We start from the raw sequence: 21,706 nt of genomic DNA on the forward strand, positions 1-21,706 counted from the left end.
AGCAGCGTGACATTAAGCACTCACACCAGCACCGTGATATACAGCACTGACAGCAGCACTGTAAGCAGCCCCAGGAGGAAGTCAGCACAGCACAGGGATGGTGTGATCCCCTCATAATAAGAACCCCCAGGAGTAAGTCAGCACAGCACAGGGATGGTGTGATCCCCTCATAATAAGCAGGCCCAGGAGAAAATCAGCACAGCACAGGGATGGTGTGATCCCCTCATAATAAGAACCCCCAGGAGGAAGTCAGCACAGCACAGGGATGGTGTGATCCCCTCATAATAAGGCCCAGGAGAAAATCAGCACAGCACAGGGATGGTGTGATCCCCTCATAATAAGAACCCCCAGGAGTAAGTCAGCACAGCACAGGGATGGTGTGATCCCCTCATAATAAGCAGGCCCAGGAGAAAATCAGCACAGCACACGGATGGTGTGATCCCCTCATAATAAGAACCCCCAGGAGGAAGTCAGCACAGCACAGGGATGGTGAGATCCCCTCATAAGCAGCCCCAGTAGAAATATGACACCGCTCAACCTCTTCAAAGAGGAGGGTAGGGGCATATAGTACGGTGTGCTTTTTTGGGACAAGGAAGTGAGCCAAATGAAGAAAGAAGGTCTGTGTGCTTGATTAAAAAAAATGTTTATAGACATATACATGGTCTACTGGTCACATGTGTTGAATTCCTCCGAGATCCATGCCTCATTCATTTTTAGAAATGTGAGGTAGTTAACACTGTCGTGAGCTAGGCGAGTACGCTTATCGTTCACGATCCCCCCTGCTGCACTGAACGTCCTTTCGGACAGGACACTGGATGAGGGGCAAGCCAACAGTTCGATTGCAAATTGGGCAAGCTCTGGCCAGAGGTCAAGCCTGCCCACCCAGTAGTCCAGGGGTTCATCACTCCTCAGAGCGTCCACATTGGCCGTTAACCCAATGTAGTCGGACACCTGACGGTCTAGGCGTTCCCTGATGCTGGATCCGGATGACACCTGTCGATGGGTCGGCTGAAAGAATGACCTCATATCCGAAGTCACTAACACATCTTTAAACCGGCCTCTTCTTTCAGGCGCTGTTGGATTGGTACCCGCAACTCCTTCTCCGGGAGTGGGAATTGCTCCTCTGCCAGCGCACGCAAAAGCAGAATGCAGCATTTCTCGAAGCAAGGCCTGGAAGTGCTGCATTCTGACAGCCCTCTGCGACGGCGGTAACATTTCCGCCATTTTGTGTTTGTACCGGGGGTCTAAGTACGTTGCCACCCAGTACTGGTCCTTGACCCTTATGCTTTTTATACGGGGGTCCCTATTAAAACACTGGAGCATGAAGGCCCCCATTTGCACTAAAGTGGAAGCGGTGTGGTGGCCTGGCTCCTGCTCATCATCCAGGATAATGTCGTCCTCTTCATTCTCCTCTCCCCATCCACGCACAACAGGGATCCCAGAAAGGTTTAAAGCATGCTCTTCTTGCTCCTCCTCATCCGCCCTGGCACCATCCTCCTCTGACTCCTCTTCAGACTCCTGTTGTTGACTTGTCTCAGATAGAGTAGCCCCCCCCCCGGGAATTCATCCAGCATTGCGACTTCCTCATCTTCCCGCTCCTGCTCCTCCACAGCTTGATCAATGACACGACGCAATGCATGCTCCATAAATAAGGCATAAGGTACTATGTCACTGATGGCGCCATGGCTGCGACTGACCAGTTTGGTGATCTCCTCAAATGGCCGCAGAAGTCTGCATGCGTCGCGCATGAGCAGCCACTGGCGCGGTGAAAAAACCCCCAGCTCCCCAGAACCGTTTCTGCCGCAGAGTTCATACAGGTAGACGTTAACTGCACGTTTCTGCTGGAGCAGCCTATCAAGCATATAGAAGGTTGAGTTCCATCGCGTCGGGCAATCGCAAATAAGACGTCTGACCGGCAGATTGTGTCGCCGCTGAATGTCAGCAAGGCGACCCATGGCCGTGTAAGATCTTCTGAAATGGGCCGAGATTTTCCTTGCCTGCCGCAAGATGTCCTGGACCCCAGGGTATTTGGACGACCAAGTTTAAGACGTGTGCCATGCATGGCACGTGCGTGATTTTGCCCTGTTTCAATGCGCTAAGCAGATTGGCACCGTTGTCACACACCACTTTACCAACTGTCAAATTGAGCGGTGTTAGCCACTGATCTGCCTGTGAACGCAAAGCTGAAAGGAGTGCCGGGCCAGTGTGGCTCTTGGCTTCCAGGCACAACAGACACAGCACGGCATGGCAACGTCTCACCTGGGATGTGGAATAGGTTCTGGGGAGCTTGGGCGGTGCAGCGGAAGAGACGCTAGCAGCGGAAAAGGAGGAGGCAGCTGAGGAGGAGAGGGAGGAGGATGAAGTAGGAGGAGGAGGAGGAGAAGAAGAGTCAGGCCTGCATGCAATCCGTGGCGGTAAAACCAAATCTACACGGGTGCCACGGGTTACATGCTTGACGGCCGTCAGAAGGTTCACCCAGTGGGCAGTAAAAGTGATATACCTTCCCTGCCCGTCTTTGCTAGACCACGTGTCTGTGGTCAGATGTATCTTGGCACCGACACTGTGTGCCAGAGATACATTCACTTGCCGCTGAACATGGCCATATAGCTCTGGGATGCCCTTCTCTGAGAAATACTTCCTTCCTGGGACCTTCCATTGTGGTGTTCCAATGGCCACAAATTTGCGAAAGGCCTCCGAGTTCACCAGTTTATATGGCAGTAGTTGGCGGGCTATGAGTTCTGACAAGCCAGCCGTCAATCGTTGGGCAAGAGGGTTATCCGGCGTCATCATTTTTTTTACGCTCGAACATTAGGCACACGGAAGCCTGCCTTTTTGCAAAAAAATGTGAGCTTGGCGTGATGGAAGGTGGAGTGGAGGACAATTGTGAGGAGAAGGAGAAGTAGAAGACGAGGCTGGACGGTGAGAGCCTGCAGTGTGGCTTTGTGTGTTACGTTGCTCCCACTCGGCTCGATGATGGCTGCCCATGTGCCTTCTTAAGGCGGTCGTCCCTAGGTGAGTGTTGGGCTTACCGCGACTAATGCGTTGACTGCAAAGATTGCAGATGGCAACGCTATTGTCAGCAGCGGACACGTTAAAAAAGCTCACACTGCGGAGCCATGTGCCGGTGTCCTGGGAGTGCCAGATGTGACCGTACATGGTCGATGACTCGCTCCTGATACATTTGCAGTCTGCTTTGTCCCTTCTGTGCAATGTAAGTTATTCCTGCTTCTCCTCCCTATCTACTGGTCCATATCTCCCTCTGAACTCCCCTCCTCTTCCTCTCTTGTGGGCACCCACGTGACATCACTAGACACGTCATCATCAACGTCACCTTCCCCACCGCTATAAGTAGAGATCTCGGAGTAGGCAGCAACACAGAGGACCAACCTCCTCCTTGGGCTGATCTGGGTACTGTCGTCAGACTGCTGAGTAGCGGTTGTTGCTACCTCCTCTTCCTGATCCAATACCAAGAGTGGCTGCGCATCAGAAATGTCCTCTTGATATGGATCGGAAAATAATTCCTGTGACTCAAGCGGAAGGTATGTGGTGGTGGTGGTGTTGTTGGTGGTAGTGTCTTTGGGGGTGCACATAGCAGAGAGTGAAGAAGAGGGTGCAGATCGAGAGGATGAGGAGGGTGCAGAAGAGTAAGGCTGAGTGAGCCACTCAACCAAGTCTGGTGCATCCTTTAAAGTAATTGAACGCATCTTCTGCTACTTCCCACTTTGGCTCAAGGCTGTTGCTCCTGCCCTACCCCTACCACCCCTGCGGAAGGGCCTGCCTCTTCCTCTGCCTGTAATTTTTTTAAATCACCCTGTGACAAAACTTTTAGTCCCTTTACCGATGAAGGACTGCTGCAGTATAGGGCAGCGGTCAGCAGTGGTGCACCTCAACCCTATCTATTGTGGACCGATACCGGTCCTTACAGAACAGCAGACTGTACCTCACTCAACCCTATGTACTGTAGCACCCTTCACCAAGTTACCAGTCCTTATAAGGACCTTTGTGGACCAAGTAGGTTGTGTGTGACTGATTAGCAGACTGTACGTCAGTCCCTATACTGCTGAAGGACTGCTGCAGTATAGGGCAGCGGTCAGCAGTGGTGCACCTCAACCCTATCTATTGTGGACCGATACCGGTCCTTACAGAACAGCAGACTGTACCTCACTCAACCCTATGTACTGTAGCACCCTTCACCAAGTTACCAGTCCTTATAAGGACCTTTGTGGACCAAGTAGGTTGTGTGTGACTGATTAGCAGACTGTACGTCAGTCCCTATACCGCTGAAGGACTGCTGCAGTATAGGGCAGCGGTCAGCAGTGGTGCACCTCAACCCTATCTATTGTGGACCGATACCAGTCCTTACAGAACAGCAGACTGTACCTCACTCAACCCTATGTACTGTAGCACCCTACACGGACCAAGTTACCAGTCCTGATAAAGAGCTTTGTGGAACAAGTGAGTTGTGAATTATTAGCAGACTGCAGCAGAAGGGCAGCATGATGGATGTGTCATCAGGTCAAAGTTCCTTTACACAGTAAAAACACGGAAGTCCGCCGGGCGAACAGCGCCAATAGTCCGCCAAACTGGCGGACCGCGAACAGCCGAAATTCGAAACGACCTCTGGGCGAACTGTTCGGCCATCACTTTTGGGGATAGACTGTATAGGATCCTTAAGCCATCCCGAGAAGTAAAGCCCCTTTGCAGAAATGACAGCTGGTGGTAACTAAGAAATATCAGCTGGAGATTCTGCGAATGGGGCATGATGTACCACTAGCAGGACATCTAGGGTCCTGTTGCACAGCCCATAGAATTACACATAATTTCTTCTGACCCAATTTTAACCAGGATGTGCAACACTACTGTAAAACGTGTGACACATGTCAACGGGTAGGTAAGTGGGGGGACCACCCTAAGGCCAGATTATGTCCATGCCTATTATTGGGGAGCCTTTTTACCGCATAGCCGTTGACATTGTGGGTCCCGTGAAGTCCGACCAACATATGTGAGGCCACAGGGGCACAGGAGGCCATATATGACATATGGGGTGCCACAGTTGATGAATTGCTTGATCTTATAGCCCTTGCCATCAACTCCGGCCATATATGACATATGGGGTGCCACAGTTGATGAATTGCTTGATCTTATAGCCCTTGCCATCAACTCCGACTACATTCCTTTTTCCTGTGGCACATATGTGCGCAATTGCCACAATTACTACTCCCACACATATAACTGTCCTTTTGGTCAAAGATGGTGGTCCAAGAATTGTTGAGCCCCATGGTCCTTCTTCACTCTACTCGGGGCAATGACACTCCTTAGATCCTTGGGTCTCCTAAAGACTAGATTTGGGTGTCACGATAGACTGGTCTTCAGGATCGGGTCTGATTCAAGAATCTTCCTGTTTTTTTCTGAAGATTTTTTGTATAATGGTGAATTTGTTGTTAAATCTAGTACAAAACCTTACTTGTGGTTGTTGGTCTCTATCATATTTTGTCAATTTCTCACCCCCTGCACAGACATTGTCATACAGCTGTAGATATTTTTGAAAGGCTTCTTCTATGTGCTCATCTTCGTACCCCTTCCCTTTAAATTTGCTTTTTAGAATCAGGCTTTGTTCTTCATAATAATTTTTTAGCGTACAAGTCCGCCTAAGTCTACAAAACTGACCAAAGGGGACATTCATAATCCACCTAGGATGATGATGGCTGCGGGCGTGAAGGTAATGCCGCGTACACACGAGCGGACTTTTCAACATCCAAAGTCCGACGAAATGATTCCGTCAGACTATTCGATCGTGTATGTGGGCTGCAACGGACTTTTGATTCGCAAAAGTCTGACGGACTTTAGAAAATGGAACATACTTCAAATTTTTCCGACGGAACTCCGCCGGACCCAGTTCCTCCGAAAAATGTGCTCGTGTGTATGCTATTCCGACGGACTAAAACCGACGCTAGGGCAGCTATTGGCTACTGGCTATGAACTTCCTTATTCGAGTCCAGTCGTACGTCATCATGTTCGAATCCGTCGGAGTTTGGTGTGATTGTGTGTGGCCAAGTCCGCTCAGTCGAAAAGTCCGTCAGAACTCTGTCGGAACTCCGGCAGAACTCCTTCGGATGTCTGTCGGACATAAGTCCTCTCGTGTGTACGGGGCTTTAGAATTGCCAACACTCGGCTTGAAATTAGTTCTTGAATGGATTACTCCATTATCATCGGCCCGTAGCTCTAGGTCTAGAAAGACCAAGGACTTTTCATCAATCACATGTGTGAATGAGATTCCGAAGTGATTCCTTGCACAATGTGCAAGAAACCCTTCCAGTTCATCGTCTGTACTGTTCCAAATGATAATGACATCATCAATGTACCGTGCATCCCAAATGGGTTGTTAGCCCAAATATATTTGAGCTCCCAATACCCTATGAATAAATTTACATCGCTGGGAGTAAACCTAGCCACCATGGCTGTGCCCTTCACCTGCCTAAAGAAACTATTCAAAATTAAAAGTAATTCTGGGTCAATGTAAACTCGATACACTCGTATATGAATTGGGCTTGTACAGGGTTGAACAAATGTGCTTCTGCCAAATAGTACTCTACGGCTCTAAGGCTGAATTCATGCCAAATGGATGTATACAGGGACGCTACATCGATCGATAACCATCTGTATCCTTTCTCCCATGTATACACAGTTAAAATCTCTAGGGCATGGCCGAGCCCTTTATTTATGATGGCAGGCTGGTTACCAATCCCTGGAGAAAATGGTCGATGTAACTACCAAGATTGCTGGTCAGACTATCAATTCCTGCAATGATTGGTCTACCTGGAGGCTTCTCCATGTCCTTATGCACCTTCAGTATGTGGTAGAAGTGAGGGACCACTGGAGGTTTTGAACATGGGAATCGATGCTCGCTTTTAGTCATGACCTGATTCAATAGTGCCCTGTCCAACGGCCCTTTAAGCTCATTATTATAGCTACCAGTAGGGTCCCATAGGAGTCTTTCGTATGTGTTTATATCACCAATTAGCCTAAAGGCTTCCTCCAGATATTGATCCCTATCTTGTATGACAAAGTAATATCCGCTTATCTGCTTTTCTAATTACAATTTGTGAATTCTTTCTCAGGCTGCTCAGAGGGCCCTCCATACCTACTTCATGGCCCTTTTTATATTTGTAACCTTTGTCACCACACATCTTCCTAAACCCTTCCATAACGACCTCATAAAAAGTGGGTATGAAGTTGCCCTTATTCCAGTGCGGGTAGAAGCTTCATTTCGGTCTAAAATTCGTATTGATAGTCTCTCCCTCCAATGCCAAGGGGGGTTCTCGTCAACAAATTCTTGGTCTCCTTCTGTATATAATTCCTCCAAAATCTCCAGCATTATTATTTATTATATTATATTATTTATTCTGCATCGCAAACAAATGGCCTGGTCATGAAGAGGGTAAATCTTCCCGAGTTGAAGTGGTTTAACAAAAAAATTAAAGTTACATCAAAGCACATAAAATTCCGCCCCCCAAAAAAATGTTGAGGCCCCCCACCTCCACATATACACAGGTATGAATGTAAACACAAGTGTCGGGGGCACCTACACTTGAAAACATTTTTGTGATACATATGTTACATATTGCCGCACACCCCAGAATGAGAGTGATAATTCTATCACCAGACCTCCTCCATAACGCTAAACTGATGACCTATAGGGGGCTTTTGAACCATCCCCTATAGAAAATATAGGGTACAGAAATTTGTCGCCATTCAGGGGCGCGCACAAATTTAAGGTGTGACATGTTGAGTATCTGTTTACTTGGTGCAACCTCATCTTTTATATTTTACCAAAACTGGGTAATTCCTTTCATTCCTTTGCCCTAGAATTAACTTTAGTGTATTTGTGTTAATATTGTATGACATAAAAAATTGGAACTTACCACTATTTTATTCTCTAGGGTGTCTGCTTTCCGAAAATATATCATGTTTTGGGGTTTTTATGTAATCTTCAGGCCTACAATAATTTTTTAAACGTGTGCAGAAAATGAAAATGAAAAAAAATAAAAAAAGAGACTGGCAGCTAAGGGGTTAAACTTGATTAAAAAAAAATCTGTGGAGGTCACATGACTCCTGTGGAGGGCGGAGCTTCAGTCTGCATTCAGATACCATCAGGAAATGAAGATGTGACCGGAAACATTGTTTCTAATGTCTATTGAATGTTTGTTATATTAAAGTTCATTAAACAAACAAAAAAAAAGCAAGTTTCCTGTCAAATGTGAAGCTCCACTCTCGGGAGACAGGAAGTCTATATTGAAGACAGGAAGTGATGTCAGGTACAGACAGGAAGTGATGTCATGTACAGACAGGAAGTTTCGGGTGAGAGGTGAGTCGGGAGGAAGTAGAGAGAAGACGTTGTTGGAAGAGGCAGCAGAGGAGGTAATAAGATCTTATTTTCTATTTACAACCAGTAACCCCCCCGTCATGTCCGTCCTCTTCCTCCATAGTCACTGTGATGTCTTTTATCTCCAGCAGATGATGATACACACATATATAGTGTGGATGATGAATAGTGATGGGCTCCGGTGTGTTGGAAATCCCACATTCCCGATCCCGTCAGGAAGCCGACACTGCACAGCGCTAATCACAGACAGTGAGACATTTCCTGGTCCTCAGCTGTACAGATCAGGAAATGTCTCATATCTTCCTTCCAACGCTGCCCATACATGGTTCAGTTTTATTGGTCAGCCAGCGGGATGAGAGGAAAAAACGGAAGTGATTCCCCCATCCACACATTGGAGGGGGGTGGGGGAATCCTCCTCGCTGCACTATTGTATTCTGACAATGGGGGGTGCTCCTCCGCTCTCAGAATACACAGATCAGTGGTGAAGCTATTGGCTGCAGCCGCTGATGGACTTTTATCCGGCAGTGACCACACATGGATGGAAATGTGACCGATCCCTGCTGAACCAGTTGAATTTCCATGTCCCTATGGTCACCATGAGTCAGAGCAAATCCCAGGTCACCATGGTGACTAAAAATGGCGTCCTGGCCCCTGGGCTCTTGTCAGTCCATTCTCACTGTTGGTCTGAATAATGTTTCTGCCTGAAACCCGGACACATTACTCAGACAGGAATGTGGCTCGGAGTGGGGCCAGGTGGGGGGGGGGGGGGAGGTGGGAGATGATGTTACCCGACCTGTGAAGTCAGGGGTGGACTGGACAGGACAGCGGTATGAGAGGACTCATCTCACTGAGCTCCCGCTGCCGATCTTTGTCCTTTCCGCGGCCGCATTACTGTCACCATCGGCTCCTGCTTCCACCCACAGTGTCCGTGCAGAGCCCACTGGCAGAACAGAGAGGAAGGAGCGGGACCGAATCTCCAACATGGTGCCACCTCGGCACTGCCACAAAGATCCCCACAAGGTGCTGAGAAACAGGACTACAGAGTCCTTACAGGAGAAACCAGGACAAGCCTGCAAAGCAGCCAGCTAAGAGACCAGCCAGGGAGGGACATGCTGCTTTATGTACACAAGATGTCCTCTCCCTCCACTCTGCTCTCACACACTGCTGGGGGAGATGTACAGGACATGAAGGAGGACACGGGGGAGGAGGGATTGGATTACTGTCTTGCACCATGTCCTACACCCCATGTCCTGTGTTCTGCACCCTGTACCCCATGTCCTGCATTTTGTACCCTGAACCCCATGTTCTGCACCCCATGTCCTGCAGTGACCTGTACCACATGTCCTGCATTCTGTGCCCCATGTCCTGCATTCTGCACCCCATGTCCTGCGGTGACCTCCACCCTGCACCCCATGTCCTGTGTTCTGCACCATGCAACACATGTCCTGCTTTCTGTACTCCATGTTTTGCACCCCAAACCCCATATCCTGCACCCCATGTCCAGCACCCTTCTCCTATACCCTGTATCCCATGTCCTGCATTCTGCACCCTTCTCTTGCATCCCATGTCCTGCGGTGACCTGCACTCTCTTCTCCAGTATCCTGTACCCCATGTCCTATGTTCTGCACCTTTCACCCTATGTCCTGCATTCTGTACACTGCGCCCCTGCAGTGACCTACACCCTTCTCCAGTACCCTGCACTGCATGTCCTGTCTTCTGCACCCTATTACATGCATCAATCTCCTGCACCCCATGTCTTACGTTCTCCAACTCACAGATTCCTCACAAAATACTTACCCGGCCTCGGCACACACAACCCACACTGCCCTAAAAAAACTGTCTCCTTTTTTAGCTGGCTCCAAGATTCAAAGCAGATTTATCAAGCCCTACCTTAAGTGACTTCCTCCCCTCCCCCTCATTATGTAAGTCATGCTGAGATCATCTCCCATTGGCTGAGCAATATTCTCATTTGTCTCTGAGCTCCTTCTTGCTATTCCTTGTCCCGCCTGTTGTTTCCTTGGATTGATTTTCTGTGTAGTGACCCCGGCTCTCATCTCTTAGATGCGCTCGTCTGTTGCTTGTCCTGACCTTTATCCTGATTCCTGGATCTCCTCCTCATCTCTCCTCCATATCCTCTTACACAGCTTTTCTCCACACCTGCAGTGATCCTGGGGGGTGGAAACTTGGCACCAGCATTGAGCAAAATCCATCCCCACCATTAGAAGCTCTGGAGAAAATTGTCTGCTACTTACACTTCATTCCTCTGCACATCACCTGATCACATGAGAGCTTACTTTCACAGATTCCTGACGGATTTCTGTATAGTAAAGGTCAAAGTTTACTCTTCAGTTTAGGAGAGGAAGGACCCACCCAGGAACAATGATTTGTTTTGCAAAGGAGCCTCATATAGAGGACCCCTCAAATATCCCCATCCAAATGTCCCTCCATCCAGAATCTATATGTCCTATGACATCACACTGACCTCACAGCTCCTCCTCCCAATGTCCCTCCATCCAGAGTCTATATGTCCTATGACTTCACACTGACCTCACAGCTCCTCCTCCTAATGTCCCTCCATCCAGAGTCTATATGTCCTATGACATCACACTGACCTCACAGCTCCTCCTCCCAATGTCCCTCCATCCAGAGTCTATATATCCTATGACATCACACTGACCTCACAGCTCCTCCTCCCAATGTTCCTCCATCTGACTTTTTCTTCTGATGCTCTTAGGATGTGGGTGGACCCTTGGCATCCTCACTAGCAAAGTGGGACTGTTGGTCCTGCATTGTATGTATTGATGTCAAAATACCTGCAACAAGCTTTTAACCTACGGAGTGTGGGGGTCCTTTGTGGGTAAATTATACATCAGCCTTAGGTGGGGTTTTAATAAATTGGAGACCTGAATGGTGAGGAGGATTCTCGGACTATCAATTGATTTTACTTTTTGTTTTTAGAACTAGATTTTTCCTCCTGTGAAGTATGGAGATCATATGACCATCACATTTCCTCCAGCTTCCTCACTGATAGAATAAAGAAATAAAAAGAAGATTCTAGAAGTCACCAGAGAGATCATGGAGGAGAGGTGAGGAGGATTCTGGGAATTCTGGGACATTATCCAGTAACAGACAAGGGATGTGTCTGGATGGTGACTGTATCATTGTGTGTGTCAGGTTCCTATAAGGTGTCAGGATGTCACTGTCTATTTCTCCATGGAGGAGTGGGAGTATTTAGAAGGACACAAGGATCTCTACAAGGACGTCATGATGGCCAATCAGCCGCCCCTCACATCACCGGGTAAGAGGAGACTTTATTGTAAAGGAGAGAGCAGTACGGAGGCTCCACCTAGATCCCCCATCATCTGATAAACACATAGAAACAATGTATTCAGTCAGTGTGTGTGTTTCCTACAGATGGATCCAGTAATGGGAACCCACCAGAGAGATGTCCCCGTCCTCTGCATTCCCAGGATTCCTCAGAGGAAGATCACACCATCCCCCACCATCATCAGGTAGATGAGGAACAATAACTTGTGATTATTATTTTTTTTTATTCTTTATTTATGGATTGCAGGTAATACAGAAACATACTGAGAAAAACATGTTACTCCTCTTTCCTTGGTACCGATTAATACACATATTACAGTAAACAGATCAATTAGTAAAATATTATGTAATAGCATTATCCACCGTGAGTACCCTACATCTACGACTCTGGCTCTCCCCCCCAGCTGGCTGCCCAGCGGTATATAGACGCCTGGGCCTCTCCCTGAGACAGGTCCCTTTCAGGCCGTCCTGGAGAGATCCCCTGCGGTGCTGCACCTTGCCGCCAATGGAGAGAACCCTGGGCCGTACCATCTTAAGAGTTGCCATTCCTTGGTAAGGAAGATGAGGAAATATTGTGACAAAACCCTGACAATCACTAGATTTTTGCTAAGTTGAGGGGAAGGGGAAGAGTGGGGGGAGTAGAAGGGGAAAATGGGGAGGGGAGGGGTAGGAGCGGGGAAGAGCAGAGCAAGAGAAGAAAAAACAATGGGGGAGGGGAGGGGGGTAAAGTGGACCAGCGCGGTCTAAGTGAGGCGAGATTTGTGATTATTTTTAAACAATTATGTTTGTTACAATGAATTTTTTACTATATATTCAGAGTGGAAACCTCAGGGATGATAATATTGAGGTTAAAGAAGAATATAAAGAGGAGGATGAGGAGTATGGAGTGATTGAGGAGTTTTCAGAAGGACACAAGGATATGATGGAGCCACCTAATACCAGGAACCCACCAGAGAGATGTCCCCATCCTCTGTATTCCCAGGATTCAACACAGGAAGGTCACACCATCCCCCACCATCATCAGGTAGATGATTGACAATTATAGGTAGTTCCGATTTATACACAGCATGTTTGTTACAATGAATGTTGTATTATATCTTTCAGAGTGGAAACCTCTGGAATTATAATATTGTTGTTAAAGAAGAGTATAAAGAGGAGGATGAGGAGTATGGAGTGATGGAAGAGTTTTCAGAAGGACACAAGGATATGATGGAGCCCCCTAATACCAGGAACCCACCAGAGAGATGTCCCTGTCCTCTGTATTCCCGGGATTTCACACAGGAAGATCACACCATCCCTCACCATCATCAGGTAGAACAATGACTGATAGTATCATTAGGATCTGTACATTATCTGCATTGTTACCATTGATGTCATGTTTATTATATATTCAGAGTGGAAACCTGAGAGATTCTAAAGTTGAGGTGAAAGAAGAGGAAACTTATGTGAGTGATGATCAGCAGTCTATGGAGGAGGATGGAATAATGAGGCTAATTCTAGAGGACGGCACTCTTACAGAGATCAGCACAGGTGGGTCACTAACATTAAATACGTTCCTCCATCCATACTGCTCACTGATTAACACTTAACACTTAATCTTCCACTGATCCTGACCCCTGAACTATATACTCTGTGGTGTACATTCCATACTCCTGACCCCTGCACTATATACTCTGTTGTACATGACATCATTCTGATACTATAAAATCCTAACTGTTGTATCCTACATAATAAGTTGTACATTACATAGGCCTTATCTGGTTTGCGCCCATTTCCTACAAGCTGGACATTTTATATCTGATGATCTGATTGGAGCACAGACTTTTACATGTTGCTAATAATGTGATAACATCCTCAAACTTTTGAACCTTTAACAGAAAGTGATAATGGGGGAGGAGTCAATAACCCAATGATGGGGGTCTTCAGGATCAGTCCAGTCTTCATCTTGGTTGTTCTCCCCCATCCTCACTCTCTGACCTCTGGTGGGGTTCAGCCCCGCTGTTATTCATGACTAAATCATGGACTAAATAAGGAAGTGCAGGACTTCTTGTGTTGGGAAGATGGCAATGAGTGATAGAGGGGGAGGGGACACTCGTCCTATAATCTCCTCATCACTGTCACTCCTATAAAAGACAGTTCTCATTTCCTCACTCTGACTAAGGTCCATCAGTAAAGAAATTAACTGCTAGGAGATTCAGAAATGTAGGGCTGAAACAACTAATCATCATAATTTGATTATAATCGATTATGAAAATAGTTGTCAACAATTTTCATAATCGATTAGTTTGTCAGTCGATTAATTGGCCTACATACAGAATGTATTGTTTCTTTACATATCAGAAAATACTGCTCAGTACACCATCCATACATGTCAGTAAATGCTTGAGAACTTGAATGCGTGAGGAGCAATGTCTCATGGGACATGTAGTCCTGAAGAAGAGAAGGCAGCAAGTGATGTTAAAGGCAGACCTTTACCTTCCTATAGGGGAACTCTATACTATACTTTGTGGCTTCCTATAGGGGATCTTTATACCATACTTTGTGGCTTCCTATAGGGGAACTCTATACTATACTTTGTGGCTTCCTATAGGGGAATTCTATACTATACTTTGTACCTTCTTATAGGAGAACTATACTATACTTTGCGGCTTCCTATAGGGGAACTTCATCCAGAAAAGGAGAATTAGGGCTGCTCTGTGCAAAACCATTACACAGAGCAGGTAAGTATGTTTGTTTAAAAAAGAAATCCAACATTTACAATGACTTCAAGGGCTCTGTGCAGGGAAGATCAGCATCTGACCCCAGAGAACGTGGAGGCTAATAGACTGGAGGTGATAGAAGGCATTACTATTATATGAAGTAAAAGTTTACTAGTATTGTGCATTATATATAAAATGATTATATCCATGAAAAAAGTCTCAGCTTTCACTATTACTTTAATATAAAAGCCCCCCTCCTCCCCTCTAACCTCCTATATATCTTTATGTGTGACTCCCAGGTAAAATCCCCATATATCCTACTTCGGGTATATTTAATATTATATATATGATATAAGATTTATTACTTTCACTATTTCATAGTATAAATGAATCCCTTATAGTAGTGATTATCTGCTGTTTTTATACTATAAAGGACTATTTTCTCAGTCATCTTCCAGCTTACAGAGAGATAGGCTCCTCCCACCTAGTACAGGACACACATGATCCACATTATAAAAGACCACCCATAGGCCATGGCCCCTCAGTGTTATGTGTTTCCTCAGACCAGACAGGAACTTCAAGCAAGTTGTTTTTTATTTTGTCTGGCCTATATTCTAGGTAGCAGGGGCCTCCCAGCAGACAGGTACTTCTAACAGGAACAGTGCTTCTGAGGATCTGGTTGGCTTGAGTCATCCTGGGCCCCTCCGCTAGGGACTCATAGATGTGTAAGAAGGGACCCCCTCTCATCTCCCTGTCGGTTGTACCTTCAGTGTAAGGTGACTTCTTGGTGCCGGAGGATGTGTGCTCAGATGAGTCCATCCCTGGTGGTAGCATGCCTACAGCAGGTTGGTCTCTCATAGCAGAGGGTAGCCTGCTTCTCCTCCCCGCCAATGTTGGAGCAAGGGGAGCAAGGTAAGCCTGTCTCCATGCTGGCATCCTCGTGTGGCCGAATCCGTCTCGCTGGCACATGCGGATGCACCGGCAGGAAGTGATGCGGTCACTGGAAGTCATGGGGTGGCCATCTTGGTACACCCACAGGGGAAAATCCAACCTGTACCAAGGAAAGGAAGGCAGGCACGCTATCCACAGGGACAGAGCCAGATCCACAGCACCATCCCGGGTCCTCCATGCCAGTATAAATAAAGGGCACTGGCAGAAGATGGCACTGGGTTGCTTCCTGGATGGTGGACATGGAAGAGCATGTCCCCCAGCCCTAAGGTAAGAAAAGGGGGGGCTAGGGCGCTCCTATCTTCTTTTCTTACCCTCCTGTGGTGGGGGCACAGGGGGATTGTTTGAGAATTGTTGTAGGTGCATTGGTGTAACCTCCCTCTAGTTGAGGGTTGAGTTACATATAGCATCACAGGTCCTGGTGGTGGGTGTTTGGGTTAAAAATTCTAAGGCAGGAATTTTTTGCTATCCACCTGGGTGTTTTCTTTCCATTCAGTTTGTACTTCAGTTGAAGTTACACTGGTTTGGTTTTGTCCTTTGGTTTTTTCCAGGACAAAAAAGAAAGCAAGAGAGATGCTTCTAGGAAGAGATGCCCAGTCTGTACTACAAAAATGCCCTCTGGTTGGAAAAAGGACATATGTCAAGATTGCATTGAAAACCTGGTCAAGAAAGAAACAACCCCGCTATTCAAATATTTCATGGATTCAATGAACAAGGATATGTAGCAGACTCAAATATCATTCAAACCCCATGCACAGTAATCCAGGGCAGATCCCATCCCCAGAACATCCGGTACCAGCAATAGGGCAACGTCGATAACCCCTTCTATCAGGCAGGTGACCCCTATTTGGGGGATAATGGAGGAGCTGGGGTAAAGTTTGGAGTTGGCTTCGGACGCCGATGAAGGGGAGTTTAAGGAGGACAAGCCAAATAAACCCCAATGATTCCTGTTTCCCTCAGAGGAGACAGATGACTTATTAAAGGCCATATTAGATACCCTGGAGTCAGAAGATAAAGAACTGTCTGTGCATGACCTGTTATATGCAGGCCAGAACATTTTCGGTTAACGCTTCACTAAAAGAAACAGTGTTGCAGGAGTGGAAAGTACCAGAAAAATTATATTTCTCCCCAAAAACCTCAAAAGGAGGTTTTCTTTCAAAGAAAAGGATATGAATCTATGGGAGAAGTGTCCCAAGTTAGACGCCTCCCTATTGAAGGTCTCAAAGGGAGTGGAACTCTCTTTTGAGGATACAGACTCATTAAAACAGCCCATGGACAGGAAGGCTGAAGGTTACTTGAAAAAAGAAATGGAAGGCCTGTTAAGCTAACTTTAAACCTGCCCTTATCACTACCTGTGTAGCCCGTATTGTGGTTAAAACAGCTCCGCTCACTTCTAGAGTGAGATACTCCAAAAGAAGAGATCTTAGAGGCTCCACCAACATTAAACAAGGTGGTAGCTTATATAGTGGACACTTCCACGTAATTTGTGAGATTTATGGCCAGGGCTACAGCCTTAGATAACGTGGCCAGGAGAGTTATCTGGTAAAAAGAAAACTGGGAAGGGGATACAGTCTCAAAAATGAAGCTCTGTTCTCTTTCTTTTTCAGGTGAATTGTTGTTTGGGAAAGAATTGGAGTCAATACTTGAAAGGTCAGCCAACAGGATAATGGTGTTTCCTATCCCCAAAAAGCAGCAACAAAAAAGGAATTTTCCTCCCTTTCAAGGAACAAGTGGCAGCAGAGGTGACAGATGTCAGTAGAACAAAGATTATGCAAACAGGCAGGTTCAGAGAAAAGAATGGAAGTATAGGAGGGGGAAAGGAAAAGGTGGCTTCCTTTTTAACCCCCCCAGTCTAAGGACCCCTCTCAATGACTTAGCTGTCCAGGAGGGGGGAAGATTGGGGGCCTTCTTCCCACAATAACAGGCCATTTCCAGCAACAATTTTATTCTGGATCTTATCAATCATGGATACAGAATAGAATTAGTGGGCTGTCCTCCTCAAAAATGTCTTCCTACAATTTTACCAAGAGAGCAAGATAAAGCAGTGGCCATGTCTTCTCTCCTTCAAAATATGCTCAAGGAGGATGTGATAAGTTACTTCCCTCCAAATCAAAGGAAGGGTAGAAGATAACATTTCTGGGGTACACAATAAATTTGACATTATCCAAAATCTCTCTGATGGAAGAAAAAATCATGAAGATAATTACAGAGACGAGCGACCTCTGTGGAAGCCCAGAGATCTCAATACAAAACATGATGAGGATTCTCTGATTGATGATGGCGGCCATCCCAGGGGTTCAATGGGCCCAAATTCACATGAGAGCTCTGCAGTCCTTTATGCTCTCAATCTGAGATGGGAAGAAGAATTTGCTCTCAAGCTGGGTAAAGATCCCTCAGGAAATACAACTGAGGTGGTGGCTAAATGCAGAAAATATCTCAGCTGATGGTCTTTGGTCACAACGCCTTCCAGTGACAGTCACCGTGGGCACGGGTGGCCAAGAAAGGGGGGACCACACGGGCAACCAGATGGTACAAGGGGTCTGGAGCAATCGATTAGCCTGCCTCTCTTCCAATGCGAAAGAGCTAAATGCCGTACAGAGGGCCTTTCCTGATAAGAAAACATGTGCAAGTCTTTTCGGACAATATAACTACAGTTATATCAACTAACTGGGGTACGAGACCAGCCGGCCTAAAGAGTATAGCAGAAAAGATTCTGGGATGGACGGAAGTAAATCTTCTATCTCTATCTTCTGTGGAGTTGAAAGGGGAACTAATCTCTCTGACAGACACATTAAGCAGGGAATCTCTGTCGCAGATGGAATAGTGTTTAAATCAAACCATGTTCGAAATGGGGGATGCCTCAGATAGACCTGTTAGCGACAAGAGTAAACAGGAAAGTGTGCCGGTTCTTATCCCTTCAAAGGGATCAGCTTAGTATGTGCCTAGATGTCCTATCACAACCTTAGGGACACAGACCTAATGTATGCGTTTCCTTTGTTTGCGCTCATACCAAAAATACTATGGAAGATAACAGCCTCGAGGGCGAAAGTCATTCTAATTGCCCTGTTTTGGCCTCAGAGGGCTTGGTTCCCAGGACTGTTAAAACATCACGGATCCTTGCAGACTCTCTTCCATGCCAGACCTCATTCATCAGGGAACAGTGAATCATCTGCAGGTGGACCATCTCTCTCTGATGGCCTAGCTACTGAAAGGAAGCTTTTAGAGCAGAAGGGGCTGTCAGGAAGAGTGATAGATACTATCCTTAGCAGCAGGAAAGCCAATACTATATACAATAAAGATCTGGAAAAAGTTTGGTGTTTGGCATACAATCAACAACTGGCAGTGTCAGGATCAGTGTTATTGCTTGGGTCATCTGCTGGTTGCACTATTTCTTTCAGCACCAAAGGGTGCTGTTCTGGTGGCTGCCAGCAGGTGTCCCCCAGCAGATTGACGTTTCATTGATCAAGCTGCACCTGATGTGAGCTGCTGGGAGTATATAAGCCCGCTCTTCACTGAGACTCAGGGCTTCAGTATTCCCTCTGCAAGCCTTGTCCCTGCCTGATCTGATCCATTGGCTGAACCCTGTAATATTGATTTATTACTGTATTAATAACTATATTTCAATAATTCATATTGATGAGGAAAGTTCCAAGAAAATCTGTTCAGTTCTCGTGTAAAAACTCAAAAATTGATTTAATGATAAAATAACAAAATGTTACAAAAACAATGTCAAAATATAGAATATAAAAATAGCATCAATATGTTTCTTATTCTTGAAATGAAGATTGTATAAATGTATCTTTGTGTGTGTGTGTATGAGAAGGTTTGTCAGCCTCCTTCAATGTCTCCTCGTGTCTGTTGGAGTGAAAGTCTGCCCCCCAGCAACTGCCTGTCTGTACTTTTTACTAACTCCTTACTCCTCAAATAACCAGCCCCTACCTTTTTCCTATTAAGGCTGACCTAAAAGTTCCACTGAGTCTTCTTTTTCCACAGAAAAACCGGGAACTTTGAATGAGCAATTCCCCCCCCCCCCACCTTTCTAAAAAGGTGGGAGTCACTTGTCCAACAGGATGTTGAAATAAAAAACTGTCTCTAATAAAAAAATTTCATTGGGATGGCAAAACTGCCATGTATAAAAAATTTTAACTTATACAATACAAGTTTCCTATCTTCTAAACCAAATACTACATATATCAGTAGATAGATTATATACATTTAAAGTTTAATGTACTTAATAATCCTATAATTATTAATAATAATAACTTATATTTTTAGATAACATACTGAAACTCTGTGTCTTTGGAATAGGATGTAACCTAATCTCTTACAATGGGGGGAGGTGAATGGTCAACTCACTCTAAATTACTGCCATATGCGAGCTCTGCATAGAACTGCTTACAAAACTTCAAACAAATCTTTACATAAATATATGTAAAAGTCTATATATATATTTCACTTTATCCATATCTAGAATATATAATGATATACATAAGCAAGTCAATTATTCTCATAAGACCCAAACCATTTATAAATATGAATATTATAACAAAACCCATTCCTGATCTGCTTCCTGTCCTGGACTCTGTTTCCTGTACCCCGTTCCTGAGACTTGCCCCCTGTCTCCCCCTTTCTTACTGCTTCCTCTATCTGACCTCCTGTTCCCCTTGTCTCTCGTCCCTGCCTTGTTGTTGTATATGTGTTTCCTTCCCCTCTATACATATTAGTTAGATTAGGTGTTTTGGAGTTGCTGTGTACTCTTTGTATTTCTTTGCTTGTTTATGGTTTGCTGTTGATTGGTTTTGAACGTGTGTCTTTATCTTTAATTATATATATTTTTCACTTACTTTTGTTCCTGATTCCTTTAGTGCAGCCACTGATCTGTTTACCTGTGCTGGATGCCTGTGTTAGACACCTCCATGACAGAATACTGAAGGCTTACAAGCAGATCGGCTGCACTTGGGAATTGGGTCTGGGCACTTGCTATTGCTAACAAAATGCAGAAGATATTCTGTATCTTTTATTACTGGCAACAGATGACAGATGTCATCAGACATTAAGTGAATGCACTAGAGAGCAGCTGCTGGAATGCATCTGTATAGCCCATGTTGTTGTTGATCAGGGCAGTTTTCTGTTTGAGGATGTGCAGCCATTGATTTGGATCTGTATAGAGTTGGCCCTGTCTGATGCCTCTAGTGGAGGTGATGACTTTACACCCCCTTTTAGTGCAGCTCAGGTAGAGTCTTTGGTGTTGCTGTTGGAGGATGACTCTGCCTTTTTCTTTGACAGGACTCAGCTTGTCCTAAACGGGTGCTTGCAGCATGTATTGGTTCAGTGCAGTCTCTGGTCAAACAGTGTGCAAACATGATTTTGTGCAACCATTATTACAGGCCTGGTCACGTTTGATATATTCATCCTCTGTCAGCTCCCAACCACCCATTTCTGTGTCTAGATACCAGCCTGTCGTGCCTACCCTGTCTTCAATTCCACTGCTTCTTCTCGGCTGCCTCCATCAGTTCCACAAAATCTCCCTTCAAAATCTGCTCCCTCTGTTTTACCATCCTTCCACTATGCGCTTCTATCAGCTGCTTCCACTACCTACAGCCCTGTACTTACATACAATCATTCAGTGGCTAAAACCAAAAAGAAGTGGAAGTTTTTCCCAACCTATACCATCCTGCCATCACCCAATCCTGCCTCCAGACCAGTTAATCCACTCCAGCCTGATGTTCCAGTGCCAGCTGTTCAGTCTGATGTCTCAGTGCCCGCTTTCCAGTCTGATGTCTCGTGCCTGCTTTCCAGTCTGATGTCTCAGTGCCCGCTTTTCCAAAATAATCTCTCAGTTCCTGAAAGGTTTTCAGGGCACCATCTTGGTATAGCTGAGCAATAAATTTTATTCCACATCTCTCCCATTCTCTTACTGTCCCCATCTTCTGCAGTTCTCCCAATTTACTATTCTTCCATAAGGGGGTATACTCATTAAATCCTCTGTATTTTAATATGGCCTTCGCTGTGTCCCACACTCTCGTCATTAAACTCAAAGTAGGGAGTCCTAATAGGAAGGATCCTGTCTCCAGAGCTTCCACTATTGAGTCATGTGGTGTATTTTGTAGGAGCATTTTTCTCCCTAAAAAAAATTATGTATAAAGTTGCACTACAAACACGTGGAAGTAAAAGTGAGAAACCAAATACAAATCACTAAACAAAAAAATTACAAATCAAAAAAGATCCTGTATAAAGTTCAATCAAGAAAAAGGAGTCTTTGTAATCAGGGACTCTCAATTCCAAGGAGAAACCAATGAGGGGGGAAGCCAGTCCTTTTTGCAAATTCAGTGTAATCTTCCTGGCTTTG

At 45.7% G+C, this 21,706-nt stretch overlaps 2 protein-coding genes across 3 annotated transcripts in view; one reads left to right on the forward strand and one right to left on the reverse strand.

Annotated features, from left to right (window-relative positions):
- Positions 1-21,706, reverse strand: part of LOC143986908 (uncharacterized) — a 91,089-nt gene that overhangs the window by 58,413 nt on the left and 10,970 nt on the right. The gene's annotated exons all lie outside the window — the stretch shown is intronic.
- LOC143989805 (uncharacterized) lies at positions 8,310-19,095 on the forward strand. 2 transcript variants are annotated; one of them, XM_077490076.1, is made up of 8 exons: positions 8,310-8,418; positions 11,342-11,469; positions 11,558-11,681; positions 11,798-11,895; positions 12,528-12,734; positions 12,815-13,021; positions 13,105-13,240; positions 15,909-16,958. In XM_077490076.1, the coding sequence occupies exons 3-8, from the start codon at positions 11,597-11,599 to the stop codon at positions 15,938-15,940; spliced, it is 765 nt and encodes a 254-aa protein (XP_077346202.1). In that variant the 5' UTR covers positions 8,310-8,418; positions 11,342-11,469; positions 11,558-11,596; the 3' UTR covers positions 15,941-16,958. The 2 variants fall into 2 exon arrangements, with proteins under 2 accessions (XP_077346202.1, XP_077346201.1); XM_077490075.1 differs by lacking the exon at positions 15,909-16,958 and adding an exon at positions 16,965-19,095 and having other exon boundaries at positions 8,327-8,418.

This window comes from Lithobates pipiens, unplaced genomic scaffold (assembly GCF_037356315.1).
Source record: "Lithobates pipiens isolate NorthernLeopardFrog02 unplaced genomic scaffold, aLitPip1_a1.2 Scaffold_18, whole genome shotgun sequence".
Lineage (NCBI taxonomy): Eukaryota > Metazoa > Chordata > Amphibia > Anura > Ranidae > Lithobates > Lithobates pipiens.